At 39.7% G+C, this 17,203-nt stretch overlaps 2 protein-coding genes across 2 annotated transcripts in view; one reads left to right on the forward strand and one right to left on the reverse strand.

Annotated features, from left to right (window-relative positions):
* Positions 1-672: 672 nt before the first annotated feature.
* gpr84 (G protein-coupled receptor 84) overlaps positions 673-17,203 on the reverse strand; it is a 21,709-nt gene continuing 5,178 nt past the window's right edge. The window contains exon 2 of the mRNA XM_061977683.2: positions 673-2,462. Coding sequence (XP_061833667.2) covers positions 1,289-2,461 — 1,173 coding nt within the window. The 5' untranslated portion in view covers position 2,462 and the 3' untranslated portion in view covers positions 673-1,288. The remainder of the gene's footprint in view (positions 2,463-17,203) is intronic.
* Positions 14,408-17,203, forward strand: part of LOC133617606 (uncharacterized) — a 240,565-nt gene continuing 237,769 nt past the window's right edge. Inside the window, exon 1 of the mRNA XM_061977685.2 lies at positions 14,408-14,674. The gene's annotated coding sequence lies outside the window, so the exon portion shown is untranslated. The remainder of the gene's footprint in view (positions 14,675-17,203) is intronic.

The raw sequence follows: 17,203 nt of genomic DNA on the forward strand, positions 1-17,203 counted from the left end.
GCGACTTATACTCCGAAAAATACGGTATATATAAATACACACATATATACACAGTATATTATATTATTTTTGGTTGTTGTTTTTAGCTCTTTCTTTCTTTCTTTATAAAGTCAAATACAAATTAAAGCTGCAAGCAGCATTGGTCGGGCCCGCGTATTTGGCAGGTGCTAGTCCTAAGTGTCCCAATACTTTTGTCAAGTTTTAGTCCCAAGTGTCCCAATACTTTTGTCTACTTTTAGTCTGAAGTGTCCCAAGACTTTTGTCTAGTGTACCTACCTTGTCTGCATTGTGTGGGCACGTTGGTGCTTCCTGCTTTTAAGCAGCCACCTTAAAAAAACAGCAGCACAGCAGCATCAGCGCAGCGGTTCTTTGAAGGCTCATAAAATCAAAACCGGAGCAGTTAGAAAAATTATTTCGATAACTTTTATTTGGAAGGGTTCAATCTCTCTCCTGTGTTATTTTGAACGCGCTCAGAGGAGATAATGTTTGAAGAGAAGTGACCGGTTTATTAAAAAAATTTGTTTTGAAGGGGAAATTGCAAACTTCCTGTTGATTTTTGCTGGGGGTTGTCAATATATGAAATGTAGGTCTAAGTGTCTCTCCGACCTTCCCAGTGGGAGTTACAGGCAGTTTTGTCATTTTTTTAGCTTCCGAGGAGCAGTTTTTTCTGCATTTTATTCAAAAATTGCGCTAGAGCGCAATTTTGAGATTTGGGGTTAGGTTTTTTTATTAGATCGCAGTTTTTGCCAGTCCTGGTGTGTGTGTTCAGTTTGGTGAGTTTTGAAGCATGTTAAGAGGGTGAAAATACAGCTCAAAGAGGCAAAAGTTACTGTTTTTAGTACTTTTTTGTCTTGAAGGGGGAATTGCCAACTTCCTGTTGATTTTTGCCCGAGAATATACTATTATGAAATCTAGGTCTAAGTCACACCTACATAAAGGTTTTGTTTTATGTCTCTCCGACCTTCCTAGTGGGAGTTACAGGCAGTCTAGTTTTCTTTTTTCGTAGGGGGCACTAGAGCGCAATTTTAAGTTTTGAGGTTTGGTTTTTTGATAAAAAGTTTTGCCGTATATTACTGATGTGTGTGTAAAATTTGGTGAGTTTTGAAGTATGTTAAGGGGGTCAAATTACAGCGCAAAGTTGCGGAAGAATAATAATAATAATAATAAAGAATAAAACGTTACAAATTCAATAGGTCCTTATGTCCCATTGCATAAGGACTCCAAAGGGAGTCCTTATACAATGGGCCATGTGGGCCCTAATAAAAGTGTACATGCAGCATGCAAGACCTTAGGAGCTTTGCCTCCAGAGGTATGAGAAAGGTATAGCCGCCCTGGTGAGCAGCACTTGGTAAGCCCTTCGGAATTGTCGATTCATGACGGCGTAGAGTATGGGGTTGATACAGCTGTTGAGCCAGGTGAGGTTGGCACACAACATGTGCAGCACTTGCGGGGCACTGCCGTGTTTATCGGCAATGTTGAGTAACAGGAAGGGGACGAAGCAAAACACAAAACACAGGAAAACCGCAAAACACATGTGCGTCACACGCTTAGATTCTGAATCCTCTCCTGAGCTGGCAGTGGCGGGGGTAGCAGACCTTAAAGGTGGCACACTACCAACGTCAGGGTTTGGCTTGTGTGCAGATGATTCCTTTGAGCTCTTGCATTGCGTACTTTGGAGGGAATTCTCCACCTCTGTGAGTTTGTCCTGAGTGCCCAGCTCACTGCTGCAAGTGGCCATGCTGTTCTCCACACCGCTGTCGTCCGTTTCCGGGGCTTTCTTCTTGGAAGACCGGCGGCTGAACCTGTAGCGTAGCAAGGCCAACGACGCGAGCCGCACGCGTCGGTAAATGAGGAAGTAGAAGGTGCCGACGCAGGCCAGTCCCACAAAGAAGTAGAAGAAGAGCAGAATGGTGGTGTAGGGGCGACCCCTGATTCGGTGGAAGCTGCATGTGCACACCTGAGGCACAAACACATAAACGGACCAGAGCGGGCAGAAGCTGGCCAGGCCGAGCGCCCACGTTGCAATCAGGAGGCAAGTGAGTCCGCAGTTTGAGAAGACGCGGTCGAAAACGGCCCTTTTGCCAACCAGTAAGTACCGACTCACAGCTACCAGGCAGAGGGTGATAATGGAGACCGAGTTGGAGAGGAAGAGCAGCAGGCCAAAGATTCTGCACCAGAGCTCGCCGCTGCGCCATCTGAGGTGGAGATAGGAGTCAACGGAAATGGGCTGCAGTACGGTGCAGTACAGCAGGTCAGCCAGAGCCAGGTTGACAATCAGCACATTGAAGCGGGTCCTCAGGTGGGAGTCTGAGGCAAACGCCAGAATGGTCATCAGGTTCCCCATTGTGCCGGTGACGGTGACAGCACATCCCCACAGCACGGCAAAGTAGCGGTACACCTCTACTGAAGGACTGTAGCAGGAGAAGCCATCTTCTGTTTGGTTGGTGAGGTTCAGCAACATCCTGTCAAAAGAAAAGTTCAGCAATGCACGTCAGCGTCTGTCATGTCACGGAAAAGTCAATTCTCACAAACGCCACGAATGGCGCGTTCATGTCTGGACTGGGAAGTCGGAATTTCCAAGTCCCTCGTCGAGAATTTCAACTGAAACGTCCCCCTGGGTCATACTTGCCAACCCTCCCGGATTTTCCGGGAGACTCCCGAAATTCAGTGCCTCTCCCGAAAACCTCCCAGGACAAATTTTCTCCCGAAAATCTCCCGAAATTCAGGCAGAGCTGGAGGCCACGCCCCCTCCAGCTCCATGCGGACCTGAGTCCGCTTTCCCACAATATAAAGAACGTCTAAAGTAAAGCAGTCCGTCTGCCGTAAACAGCAATGTTGTGACACTCTTAAACAGGACAATACTGCCATCTAGTGCAAACGTAAGTGTAAAAGCACTTTTGTGCGTGCCACACAGCAATGCATAATCAGAGAGGGTGTTCAGCATGGTTAGAAAGATAGTGACAGAGAATAGAACAAGGATGGACAATTCAACCCTTAACTCAACAATGAGTAGATGAGTGTTATGTGTGTGTATATGTGTAAATAAATGAACACTGAAATTAAATGAAGGTATTTATTTTATTTATATATATATATATATATATATATATATATATATATATATATATATATATATATATATATATATATATATATATATATATAAATAAATGATAAATGATAAATGGGTTGTACTTGTATAGCGCTTTTCTACCTTCAAGGTACTCAAAGCGCTTTGACACTACTTCCACATTTACCCATTCACACACACATTCACACACTGATGGAGGGAGCTGCCATCTTGTGATTTTTTTTTCACACATACATATATATATATATATATATATATATATATATCCATCCATCCATCCATCCATCCATTTTCTACCGCTTGTTCCCTTTGGGGTCGCAGGGATATATATATATATATATATATATATATATATATATATATATATATATATATATATATATATATATATATATATATATATATATATATATATATATATACATATATATATATATGAAATACTTGACTTGGTGAATTCTAGCTGTAAATATACTCCTCCCCTCTTAACCACGCCCCCAACCACGCCCCCGCCCCAACCACGCCCCCCGCACCCACCCCCACCCCCCACCTCCCGAAATTGGAGGTCTCAAGGTTGGCAAGTATGCCCTGGGTGAGATTTTCTACTCAGAAAGTGGGAGAGTCCTCAGCATTCTTAAAATGGCTTTCAACGATAATATAATCTTCTGTAATGTCCGTTATTAACACTTTTGACCAATTTTTGTTGCACTAAATCAACCATAAATGACGTATTGTTGGACGTTTACCATATTTTTCTGAGTATAAGTCGCTCCGGAGTATAAGCCGCACCGGCCGAAAATGCATAATAAAGAAGGGAAAAAACATATATAAGTCGCATTTTTGGGGGAAATTTATTAGATAAAAGCTAACAGCAAGAATAGACATTTGAAAGGCAATTTAAAATAAATAAAGAATAGTGAACAACGGGCTGAATAAGTGTACGTTATATGAGGCATAAATAACCAACTGGTATGTTAACGTAACATATTATGGTAAGAGTTTAAAAGTGTAGTAATTTGAAGGTCAACGTACCCTAATTCAAAGTCAATCAATCAACCAAAGTTTACTAATCAACCAAAGTTTACTTATATAGCCCTAAATCACGAGTGTCTCAAAGGGCTGCACAAGCCACAACGACATCCTCGGCTCAGATCCTACATCAGGGCAAGGAAAAACTCAACCCAATGGAATACAATGAGAAACCTTGGAGGGAACCGCAAATGTGGGGACCCCAGGAACAACGATCCCGGTGTCCCGTGCGATCATACTTGCCAACCTTGAGACCTTCGAATTCGGGAGATTTGGGGGCGGGGGTTGGTGGTAGTGGGGGGTGTATATTGTTGCCCAGTTAGGGATGCAAGGGATTCTGGGTATTTGTTCTGTTGTGATTACCGTATTTTTCGGAGTATAAGTCGCACCGGCCGAAAATGCATAATAAAGAAAGAAAAAACATACATAAGTCGCACTGGAGTATAAGTCGCATTTTGGGGGGAAATTTATTTGATGAAATCCAACAGCAAGAATAGACATTTGAAAGGCAATTTAAAATAAATCAAGAATAGTGAACAACAGGCTGAATAAGTGTACGTTATATGAGGCATAAATAACCAACTGGTATGTTAACGTAACATATTATGGTAAGAGTCATTCAAATATAGAACATGCTATACGTTTACCAAACAATCTGTCACTCCTAATCGCTAAATCCCATGAAATCTTATACGTCTAGTCTCTTACGTGAATGAGATCAATAATATTATAATGTGTTAATCATTTCACACATAAGTCGCGGCCAAACTATGAAAAAAACTGTGACTTATAGTCCGAAAAATACGGTACATACTCCACTGTTACTGTAGTGTAAACACATTTTTAATGTGGTAAATGCCAGGGGTTCTTAACATATTTAACCTTGAAGCATACCTTTTCCACTACCCACTCAAATATTAACACTGAATTAGTAATCTTACTCTTGATTTTAATTGTAGTCAATAATTATATACAACCTACTTACAGTTTCCAACCTTATCAAATGATATGAAAGCATGTTTTATTGCTAAGATTATTATGTATTTAACGCATAAACCGTAGGTTCAGATCAGGCTGATTAGAAAAATCAATATTAATTATATATACTCATAAATTACTGGCGAAAAATACATTGACATACAATTATGCTGTGCTAAAATAAATATATATAATTTATTGGTCATGTTTAATGGATAAAATATGTTGCCTCATTTTGTTGAATTTGTCTTAAATGAAACAGCAATGTGTCTCATTTCCTTATTTATATGATGTAGTCTTTTAATATTTGTCCAGCTCCTACTTTGGCCTCCGTTTCATTATATCTTGTAGTCAGTGTTGGGTTAGTTACTGAAAAGCAGTAACTAGTTACAGTTACTAGTTACTTCATTTCAAAAGTAACTCAGTTACTAACTCAGTTACTTACACCAAAAAGTAATGCGTTACTGTGAAAAGTAACTATTTAGTTACTTCTTTTTTCTTTTCTTTTTTAAAGCTCCAATTAATGCCCTTTTAGCCTTCATTTCAGTACTGTTATTGCACTGGAGAATAATACAATCTGTTGATCAACTTGACATGAATTTGCATCACTCAACTCTGCTAAGCCATGTGGTCTACATACAACACACAAAGACAAAGATATGTTACAAAGGCCAATTTGTTTCTGGCCAGAACAAATTGACAAAACTATTTTAAATAGCTGCAACGTAACATACATAAGTAACAAACAGCATAATAACAGCATAGATGTAAACCAAGAAAGGCACACACTACATACACAAAGTCTAACCAGGCATTTTCTTCCTCAAGTAATTATTATACAAAATCATGTCTGAAACCCAGAACACTACACATTTCCCCAGTTTTAGTTTAGAGATAAGGAAAGATTGGCCTGGCCCACTAGGATCCCTCTTTATGTTTGTGAACTTTATAGTCTATACATTTAGAGTGATGGGATAATCAAACACTCTAGAAGTCTAGAATGAAAGAGTATATAAGAGAATTGACAGCAATGTTCCCTCTCAGGAGCGCGCATGTGCAATTGCGCACTGCTCAAGCGTCCTCTGCGCACGGCAAATCTATGCCATGCACAAAATCAAATAAAAAAATAAGCGCATAACAATTTTCGACACGACACGGACACGACAGAGAAAACCGTTTTCGTCATCATTGTTCAAATATTGTAACGTCTGTCGAGACGCTTTGAGGACATGAATTCCATCCATCACTTTACAGAGCAAAACTCTTTACTGTCGGCCATAAACACATCACCAAAACATTAGTAAAAAAAATGATATCTAGCAAAACTGGTCATTTTCTGCAGTACAAACCAGACCAAAAGCAAATTTGTTATATCAACAGCAGCCGCTCGCTCTCTCACGTGCGCCAACACTTGCACATATGGCACTTAGCCAGTGATGCGTTTACAGCCACACAAAAAGTCGGACAACTCCAACACCACACATAAAGTGTCATTCCAGGTCGTTACACTATGATTTACCAATCAAATGTGTGCTTATTCTAGTGTCATTTATTAGGAATCTTAATTTATAAATATTAATCATTAAATGCTGTTAGTATATTAAATAAATACTAATAAAAATATATTTTTTACAAACAGGAAGTTGCAGGAATGTACACATGATCCCCTGCTTACATCTCATTGTGCAACATGTGAATGTTTTAATGGGAACTAAATGCAATGTCTGAAAGGGGTACAAATGATTTCCAAAGCAGGACCTCCACCCAGACAAACAATACAAGTACACAGTTCATGAAAAACAATATTTTTTGTTATTGTCATTATAAGTGGGCCTAAACACTTATATTAGAAATGGAAATGACTGCTGTCATTTGAATATAATAATAAGAGAATGTTGTCTGTCTATCTGTGTTGGCCCTGTGATGAGGTGGGGACTTGTCCAGGGTGTACCCTGCCTTCCGCCCGAATGCAGCTGAGATAGGCTCCAGCGACCCCGAAAGGGACAAGCGGTAGAAATGGATGGATGGATGGAGATGTAAGTTGTTATTTAGTGAGGTTTGGGACAGGTGTGCTGCTGGTGTAGCCACAGTGTGCCACGTCTAAAGTTGCTCACATGGACTCCACTCAATGCTCAGGGACTTTTTGCATTTGCTCACACATGAACAATTAGAGGGAACATTGATTGACAGAGTGTGTACCTTCAGCGGTGAATGATGAGAAGAGGCAGAGTTAATCCTTAAATGGTGGAGGTGAAGTGGCATCAGAGTCTCTGTCTCTCTTTACTAGCTTCGTCGAAGCATGTTGCTATGTAGCTTGTTTCAGCAGATTTGAATTGCTGTTTTGGGCAGTAGATGGCATCTTTGATCCAAAGCACAATTTACATTTAACTAAAATGTTATTTTCTTTGTGCTCGACAAAAGAAAAGTAGTGAAAATATCTCCATGTTAGCAAACTCGACTTCTGGCTCCGCCATGATCAGACACGCCCCCCCCCCCCATCATGTAGTAACGGTAACTGAGTTACTGAATATAAAAAAATAACGCGTTAGATTACTAGTTACCGCCGAAACTAACGGCGTTACAGTAACGCGTTAGTAACGCGTTACTTTGTAACGCGTTAGTCCCAACACTGCTTGTAGTTAATGCTTCATATTTAATGGACGCGCTTATTCTAATATTTGTATGTTTCTATTCATTATTACCAATGCATCCCCACTTTATTACTTTTATTCAATTCTATTTTATCCTTAGTTTTAACATTCTTATTCCTCCTATTGTTCAACACTGCACAAGTCATTTTTATGAACCCCTATTTGCTTATTTTTAACACCTTTCTTTCTATTCACACAGGAAGTGAACACGCATTCAATAAGAAGATGTAAGCAGACTAATTATTGTAAGTGAAGCAGTTGCCGTTATCATGCTGTAACTTCCTCCTAAATTATTTGGACAAGGCACATTGCAATATAAACAGCGCTGACAATCAGATGTATGTCCTTGTAAAGTGTGACCACAGACAAATGCATAGAAGTTGTTAGTTATCAATATCATAGAGAGATTAGAGATGTCCGATAATGGCTTTTTTGCCGATATCCGATATTGTCCAACTCTTAATTACCGATACCGATATCAACCGATACTGATATATACAGTTGTGGAATTGACACATTACTATGCCTAAATTTGTTGTGATGCCCCCCTGGATGCATTAAACAATGTAACAAGGTTTCCCAAAATAAATCAACTCAAGTTATGGAAAAAAATGCCAACATGGCACTGCCATATTTATTATTGAAGTCGCAAAGTGCATTATTTTCTTTTAACATGCCTCAAAACAGCAGCTTGGAATTTGGGACATGCTCTCCCTGAGAGAGCATGAGGAGGTTGAGGTGAGCGAGGTTTAGCTGGGGGGGGGGGGGGCATAGGGGGTAGAAGGGGTGTATATTGTAGCGTCCCGGAAGAGTTAGTGCTGCTGGGTATATGTTCTGTTGTGTTACGGTGCGGATGTTCTCCCGAAATGTGTTTGTCATTCTTGTTTGGTGTGGGTTCACAGTGTGGCGCATATTTGTAACATTGTTAAAGTTGTTTATACAGCCACCCTCAGTGTGACCTGTATGGCTATTGACCAACTATGCCTTGCATTCACTTGTGAGTGTGTCAAAATTTCGTAGATATTATGTGACTGGGCCGGCACGCAAAGGCAGTGCCTTCATGGTTTATTGGCGTTGAGTACTTTTCCCTACGTCCGTGTACACAGTGGTCATACATTTTACTTTTTGAAACCGATACCGATAATTTCACTTCTTAGTCACACTTTTTGCGCATAAGAAAGTGGTAGAAAAGTCTTCTTCAACTGATTACCGCATGTTTTTTGGCGGCCTATAAGTTTGATTTATTATTATTTTTTGAGCAATGACCGTTTTAAAGACAGCCTATATGGCAGCTTTGTGTTATTAGATAGATAGATAGATGGATAGTACTTAATTGATTCCTTCAGGAGAGTTCCCTCAGGAAAATTACAATTCCAGCAGCACTGTACAGAATTGAGATTATTATATATGCATTTTCCCTTACGACATTTTAGCAAAACATTTTTTCTGTAAAATATGCATTTTCTTCCATTTTTAGGTTGTGTCGGGACTCCTGATGACGTTTTGAGACATTTTATACAACTACAACACCAGAAATGTGCTGCTGAAGCAAGTCCGTTTTTTTGAATTTTTCGTAAGGGTCCCCCCTTACGACATTTTAGCAAATTTTTTTTCCGTAAAACCTTTTTTTTCTTCCATTTTCAGGTTGTGTCGGGACTCCTGATGACGTTTTGAGACATTTTATACAACTACAGCACCAGAAATGTGCTGCTGAAGCTAGTCCGTTTTTTTGAATTTTTCGTAAGGGTCCCCCCTTACGACATTTTAGCAAAAAAATTGTTCTGTAAAATATGCATTTTCTTCCATTTTTAGGTTGTGTCGGGACTCCTGATGACGTTTTGAGACATTTTATACAACTACAGCACCAGAAATGTGCTGCTGAAGGTTGTCCGTTTTTTTGACTTTTTCGTAAGGGTCCCCCCTTACGACATTTTAGCAAAACATTTTTTCCGTAAAACCTTTTTTTTCTTCCATTTTCAGGTTGTGTCGGGACTCCTGATGACATTTTGAGACATTTTATACAACTACAGCACCAGAAATGTGCTGCTGAAGCAAGTCCTTTTTTTTAAATTTTTCGTAAGGGTCCCCCCTTACGACATTTTAGCAAAAAAATGTTTCCGTAAAACCTTTTTTTTCTTCCATTTTCAGGTTGTGTCAGGACTCCTGATGACGTTTTGAGACATTTTATACAACTACAGCACCAGAAATGTGCTGCTGAAGCAAGTCCGTTTTTTTGAATTTTTCGTAAGGGTCACCCCTTACGACATTTTAGCAAAATTTTTTTCCGTAAAACCTTTTTTTTCTTCCATTTTCAGGTTGCGTCGGGACTCCTGATGACGTTTTGAGACATTTTATACAACTACAGCACCAGAAATGTGCTGCTGAAGCTTGTCCGTTTTTTTGAATTTTTCGTAAGGGTCCACCCTTACGACATTTTAGCAAAAAAAATTTTCTGTAAAATATGCATTTTCTTCCATTTTTAGGTTGTGTCGGGACTCCTGATGATGTTTTGAGACATTTTATACAACTACAGCACCAGAAATGTGCTGCTGAAGCTAGTCCGTTTTTTTGAATTTTTCGTAAGGGTCCCCCCTTACGACATTTTAGCAAAAACATTTTTTCTGTAAAATATGCATTTTCTTCCATTTTTAGGTTGTGTCGGGACTCCTGATGACGTTTTGAGACATTTTATACAACTACAGCACCAGAAATGTGCTGCTGAAGCAAGTCCGTTTTTTTGAATTTTTCGTAAGGGTACCCCCTTAAGACATTTTAGCAAAAAAATGTTTCCTTAAAACCTTTTTTTTCTTCCATTTTCAGGTTGTGTCGGGACTCCTGATGACGTTTTGAGACATTTTATACAACTACAGCACCAGAAATGTGCTGCTGAAGGTAGTCCATTTTTTTGAATTTTTCGTAAGGGTCCCCCCTTACGACATTTTAGCAAACATTTTTTTCTGTAAAATATGCATTTTCTTCCATTTTTAGGTTGTGTCGGGACTCCTGATGATGTTTTGAGACATTTTATACAACTACAGCACCAGAAACGGACTTGCTTCAGCAGCACGTTTTTTTGAATTTTTCGTAAGGGTCCCCCCTTACGACATTTTAGCAAAAAATGTTTTTTGTAAAATATGCATTTTCTTCCATTTTCAGGTTGTGTTGGGACTACTGATGACGTTTTGAGACATTTTATACAACTACAGCACCAGAAATATGCTGCTGAAGGTAGTCCATTTTTTTGAATATTTCGTAAGGGTCCCCCCTTACGACATTTTAGCAAAAACATTTTTTCTGTAAAATATGCATTTTCTTCCATTTTTAGGTTGTGTCGGGACTCCTGATGACGTTTTGAGACATTTTATACAACAACAGCACCAGAAATGTGCTGCTGAAGCTAGTCCGTTTTTTTGACTTTTTCGTAAGGGTCCCCCCTTACGACATTTTAGCAAAATTTTATTTCTGTAAAATATGCAATTTCTTCCATTTTTAGGTGGTGTCGGGACTCCTGATGACGATTTGAGACATTTTATAATATAATGATATTAGTCAACATTGCAACTTTTTCTCCTAACATTTCACCTGTTTACTCCTGTATTGCACTTTTTATGTTTTTTTTGTGTTTTAGAATGTTCTTCGGGCCGTGAAAAAAATATAATATAATGTAAGAATAATAGAATATAAGAAAGTGGTGAAAAAGTGTTACAACTGAGTACTGTCTGTTTTTTGGCGGCCCTAGAACAATAATTCATTACAACTATAAGTTTGTATTTTTTTTTGACCAATGACTGTTTTGAAGAAAAAAAAAACTGGTTATTAGTGTCAACATTGCAACTTTTTCTCCTAATGTTTACGCCTAAGAAAATGGTGGAAAAGTGCGTTACCACTGAGTACCGCGTGTTTTTTGGCGGCCTATAAGTTTGATTTAGGTTCGATTTATTATAATTTTTTTTAGCAATGACCATTTTAAAGAAAAAGAAAAAACAGCCAACATTGCAGCTTTTTGTTATTAGAGTCAACTTCGCAACTTTTTCTCCTAACATTTCACTCGTTTGCTCTTGTATTCCACTTTTTTATGTGTTTTTTTTGTATTTTATAATGTTCTTCGGGCTGTAAAAAAAAATAAAAAAATAAAACAATGGAATATAAGAAAGTGGTGGAAAAGTGCATTACAACTGAGTACCGCAACAACTACACTGCAAAAAGTCAGTGTTCAAAAACAGGGGAAAAAAATACAAAAATGAGGGGTATTTTATTTGAACTAAGCAAAATTATCTGCCAATAGAACAAGAAAATTGGGCTTGTCAAGACTTTCCAAAACAAGTCAAATTAGCTAACCTCAATGAACTCAAAAATACCTTAAAATAAGTATATTCTCACTAATAACAAGTGCACTTTTCTTGGTAGAAAAAAAATGAGACTTTTGCTCAATATGTTGAAAAATATTCTTAAATGAAGTAAATGCTAGTGCCATTATCTTGACATAATGATATGCGCTCGGCATCATGATTTTTTTTTTTTTCATGCTTGAAGTAAGAAATGATTACCGTACTATTCGGAGTATAAGTCGCACCGGAGTATAAGTCGCACCTGCCGAAAATGCATAATAAAGACAGAAAAAAACATATATAAGTTGCACTGGAGCCCGGCCAAACTATGAAAAAAACTGCGACTTATCGTCCGAAAAATACGGTACTTTAAAAAAGTAGTTTTATACTTGTGAGTGTTGATGATACAGCTTTGCATCAGTTGATATTCTAGTTTCAAGCATGTTTTACTCAATATAGGTCATCAAATCTCAGCAACAAGCTGTAATATCTTACTGAGATCATTTAGGAGCAAAACACTTAAAACAAGTAAAACACTCTACCATAAAATCTGCTTAGTGAGAAGAATTATTTTATCAGACAGAAAATAAGCAAATATCACCCTTATTTGAGATATTTAATCTTACTTAGATTTCAGTTTTTGCAGTGTATTCCGTACAATTGACCACTAAATGGTAACACCCGAATAAGTTTTCAACTTGTTTTGTCGGGGTCACTAAACACTGCATGAATATAGGACAAAATTGTCCCAAAATGATACTTTGACGAAATAAAAGCATGTTTTAGTGTAAGGAGGGATGGGAATTGATAAGATTTTTCTGATTCGGATAAAATCAATATTAGCCAGAGTGGATCTGTGTTTGTGATCAACGTTGAAAGGCACTAACCACACTGCAAAAAGTCAGTGTTCAAAAACAAGAAAAAAAAAATACAAAAATGAGGGGTATTTTATTTGAACTAAGCAAAATGATCTGCCAATAGAACAAGAAAATTGGGCTTGTCAAGACTTTCCAAAACAAGTAAAATGAGCTAACCTCAATGAACCCAAAAATAGCTTAAAATAAGTATATTCTCACTAATAACAAGTGCACTTTTCTTGGTAGAAAAAAATGAGACTTTTGCTCAATATGTTGAAAAATGTTCTTAAATGAAGTAAATGCTAGTGCCATTATCTTGACATAATGATATGCGCTCGGCATCATGATTTTTTTTTTTTTCATGCTTGAAGTAAGAAATGATTACCGTACTATTCGGAGTATAAGTCGCACGGGAGTATAAGTCGCACCTGCCGAAAATGCATAATAAAGACAGAAAAAAACATATATAAGTTGCACTGGAGCCCGGCCAAACTATGAAAAAAACTGAGACTTATAGTCCGAAAAATACGGTACTTTAAAAAAGTAGTTTTATACTTGTGAGTGTTGATGACACAGCTTTGCAACACTTGATATTCTAGTTTCAAGCATGTTTTACTCAATATAGGTCATCAAATCTCAGCAACAAGCTGTAATATCTTACTGAGATAATTTAGGACCAAAACACTTAAAACAAGTAAAACACTCTAACATAAAATCTGCTTTGTGCGAAGAATTATCTTATCAGACAGAAAATAAGCAAATATCACCCTTATTTGACATATTTAATCTTACTTAGATTTCAGTTTTTGCAGTGTATAAGTTTTATTATTATTTTTTGAGCAATGGTCGTGCCAGCAACTTGAGGGTTCCAGGTTCGATCCCCGTTTCTGCCATCCTAGTCACTGCCGTTGTGTCCTTGGGCGAGACACTTTACCCCATACTTGCCGACCCTCCCGGATTTTCCGGGAGACTCCCGAAATTCAGCGCCTCTCCCGAAAATCTCCCGAAATTCAGGCGGACTCAGGTCCATGAGGACCTGAGTCCGCTAACCCACAATATAAACAGCATACCTGCCCAATCACATTATAACTGTAGAATGATGGAGGGCGAGTTCAGAGGTCCCAAGGTTGGCAAGTATGCTTTACCCACCTGCTCCCAGTGCCACCCACATTGGGTTTCACTATGTAGAGCGCTTTGAATCACTAGAGAAAAGCGCTATATAAATATAATTCACGTCACTTCGCTACTGTCAACATCCCGTAACCAGCCGTGCCTCATTTTGAGTTGGTTAGTGTTTTTCCATGTTTAATGTTGAGTTCCTGTCCTGCGCACTTATTTTGTAGTTCCACTTCCTTTTTGAGTGTCTTGCAGCAGCTTTACTTTGTCTCCCAGCGCACCTGTTTTGAGTTGAGTCGTGGCTATTTAAGTCCAGGTCTGTGTCAGGGGATTGTTATCTGTATGTATGCTGTTGAACACTGTTCCCTTGTGAAGTGAAGTGAATTATATTTATATAGCGCTTTTCTCTAGTGACTCAAAGTGCTTTACATAGTGAAAGTCAATATTTGAGTTCCATTTAAAGCAGTGTGGGTGGCACTGGGAGCAGGTGGGTAAAGTGTCTTGCCCAAGGACACAACAGCAGTGACTAGGATGGCGGAAGCGGGAATCAAACCTGGAACCCTCAAGTTGCTGGCACGGCCACTCTACCAACCGAGCTATACCGCCCCTGTCTGAGGGTTCCAAGTAAGTGTGTTTCCGCATAGCCCTAGGTTTTTTTGTGCATTCCCTAATGCATTAGTGTTTGTTTGGCCTAATTTGACATGAAGAGAATTGACCTGCCTTCCGCCCGAATGCACCTGGGATTGGCTCCAGCACAAGCCGTAGAATATGAATGAATGGATGGATGGAGAATATGATGAATACTAGGGGTGTGGGGAAAAAATTGATTCGAATTTGAATCGCGATTCTCACGTTGTGCGATTCAGAATCGATTTTCATTTTTAAAGAATCGTTTATTTTTTTATTTTTAATTTATTTATTAAAATTTTTTTTATTTTTTATTTTTTTTAATTAATCAATCCAACAAAACAATACACAGCAATACCATAACAATACAATCAAATTCCAAAACCAAACCCGACCAAGCAACACTCAGAACTGCAATAATTGAGAGGAGACACAGAACAAACCAAAAGTAGTGAAACAAAAATGAATATTATCAACAGTATCAATATTAGTTACAATTTCAACATAGCAGTGATTAAAAATCCCTCATTGACATTATCATTAGACATTTATATAAAAAAGAACAATAGTGTCACAGTGGCTTACACTTGCATCGCATCTCATAAGCTTGACAACACACTATGTCCAATATTTTCCATCCATCCATCTTCTTCCGCTTATCCGAGGTCGGGTCGCGGGGGCAGCAGCCTAAGCAGGGAAGCCCAGACTTCCCTCTCCCCAGCAACTTCGTCCAGCTCTTCCTGTGGGATCCCGAGGCGTTCCCAGGCCAGCCGGGAGACATAGTCTTCCCAACGTGTCCTGGGTCTTCTCCGCGGCCTCCTACCGGTCGGACGTGCCCTAAACACCTCCCTAGGGAGGCGTTCGGGTGGCATCCTGACCAGATGCCCGAACCACCTCATCTGGCTCCTCTCGATGTGGAGGAGCAGCGGCTTTACTTTGAGCTCCTCCCGGATGGCAGAGCTTCTCACCCTATCTCTAAGGGAGAGACCCGCCACCCGGCGGAGGAAACTCATTTAGGCCGCCTGTACCCGTGATCTTGTCCTTTCGGTCATAACCCAAAGCTCATGACCATAGGTGAGGATGGGAACGTAGATCGACCGGTAAATTGAGAGCTTTGCCTTCCGGCTCAGCTCCTTCTTCACCACAACGGATCGATACAGCGTCCGCATTACTGAAGACGCCGCACCGATCCGCCTGTCGATCTCACGATCCACTCTTCCCTCACTCGTGAACAAGACTCCGAGGTACTTGAACTCCTCCACTTGGGGCAAGATCTCCTCCCCAACCCAAAGATGGCACTCCACCCTTGTCCGGGCGAGAACCATGGACTCGGACTTGGAGGTGCTGATTCTCATCCCAGTCGCTTCACACTCGGCTGCGAACCGATCCAGTGAGAGCTGAAGATCCTGGCCAGATGAAGCCATCAGGACCACATCATCTGCAAATAGCAGAGACCTAATCCTGCAGCCACCAAACCAGATCCCCTCAACGCCTTGACTGCGCCTAGAAATTCTGTCCATAAAAGTTATGAACAGAATCGGTGACAAAGGGCAGCCTTGGCGGAGTCCAACCCTCACTGGAAACGTGTCCGACTTACTGCCGGCAATGCGGACCAAGCTCTGACACTGATCATACAGGGAGCGGACCGCCACAATCAGACAGTCCGATACCCCATACTCTCTGAGCACTCCCCACAGGACTTCCCGGGGTTTACGGTCGAATGCCTTCTTCAAGTCCACAAAACACATGTAGACTGGTTGGGCAAACTCCCATGCACCCTCAAGGACCCTGCCGAGAGTATAGAGCTGGTCCACAGTTCCACGACCAGGACGGAAACCACACTGTTCCTCCTGAATCCGAGGTTCGACTATCCGGCGTAGCCTCCTCTCCAGTACACCTGAATAGACCTTACCAATATTTTCACAAAGATAAAATAAGTCATTATTTTGGTTCATTTAATAGTTCAAACAAATGTACATTATTGCAATCAGTTGATAAAACATTGTCCTTTACAATTATAAAAGCTTTTTACTGTGCTTGCATGTGAGCAGACTGGGGTAGATCCTGCTGAAATCCTATGTATTGAATGAATAGACAATCCTTTTGAATCGGGAAAAAAATCATTTTTGAATCGAGAATCGTGTTGAATTGGAATTTTTTTTTTATTTTGAATCGAATCGTGACCCCAAGAATCGATATTGAATCGAATCGTGGGACACCCAAAGATTCACAGCCCTAATGAATACTTATGGATAGTAAATTCAAAATAAAATACATTTTTATCAATTTATGATCATGATTTATGTTAGGCCAGCAGAGTAGGCCCTGACAACAAAAACCACTGCGATTGGCTCGGGCAGGCCTGGGCAATTATTTTGACTCGGGGGGCCAAATTTAGAGACACAAATATGTCTGGGGGCCGGTATATCTATCTATGTATGTATACACAAAATCTGCTGTACAGTATGTGTGCTTGGGTCCTATTTTAAGAACACTAATACAAAAACTCACAATAATGTCTGATTG

This window comes from Nerophis lumbriciformis, linkage group LG18 (genome assembly GCF_033978685.3).
Source record: "Nerophis lumbriciformis linkage group LG18, RoL_Nlum_v2.1, whole genome shotgun sequence".
Classification (NCBI taxonomy): Eukaryota; Metazoa; Chordata; class Actinopteri; order Syngnathiformes; family Syngnathidae; genus Nerophis; species Nerophis lumbriciformis.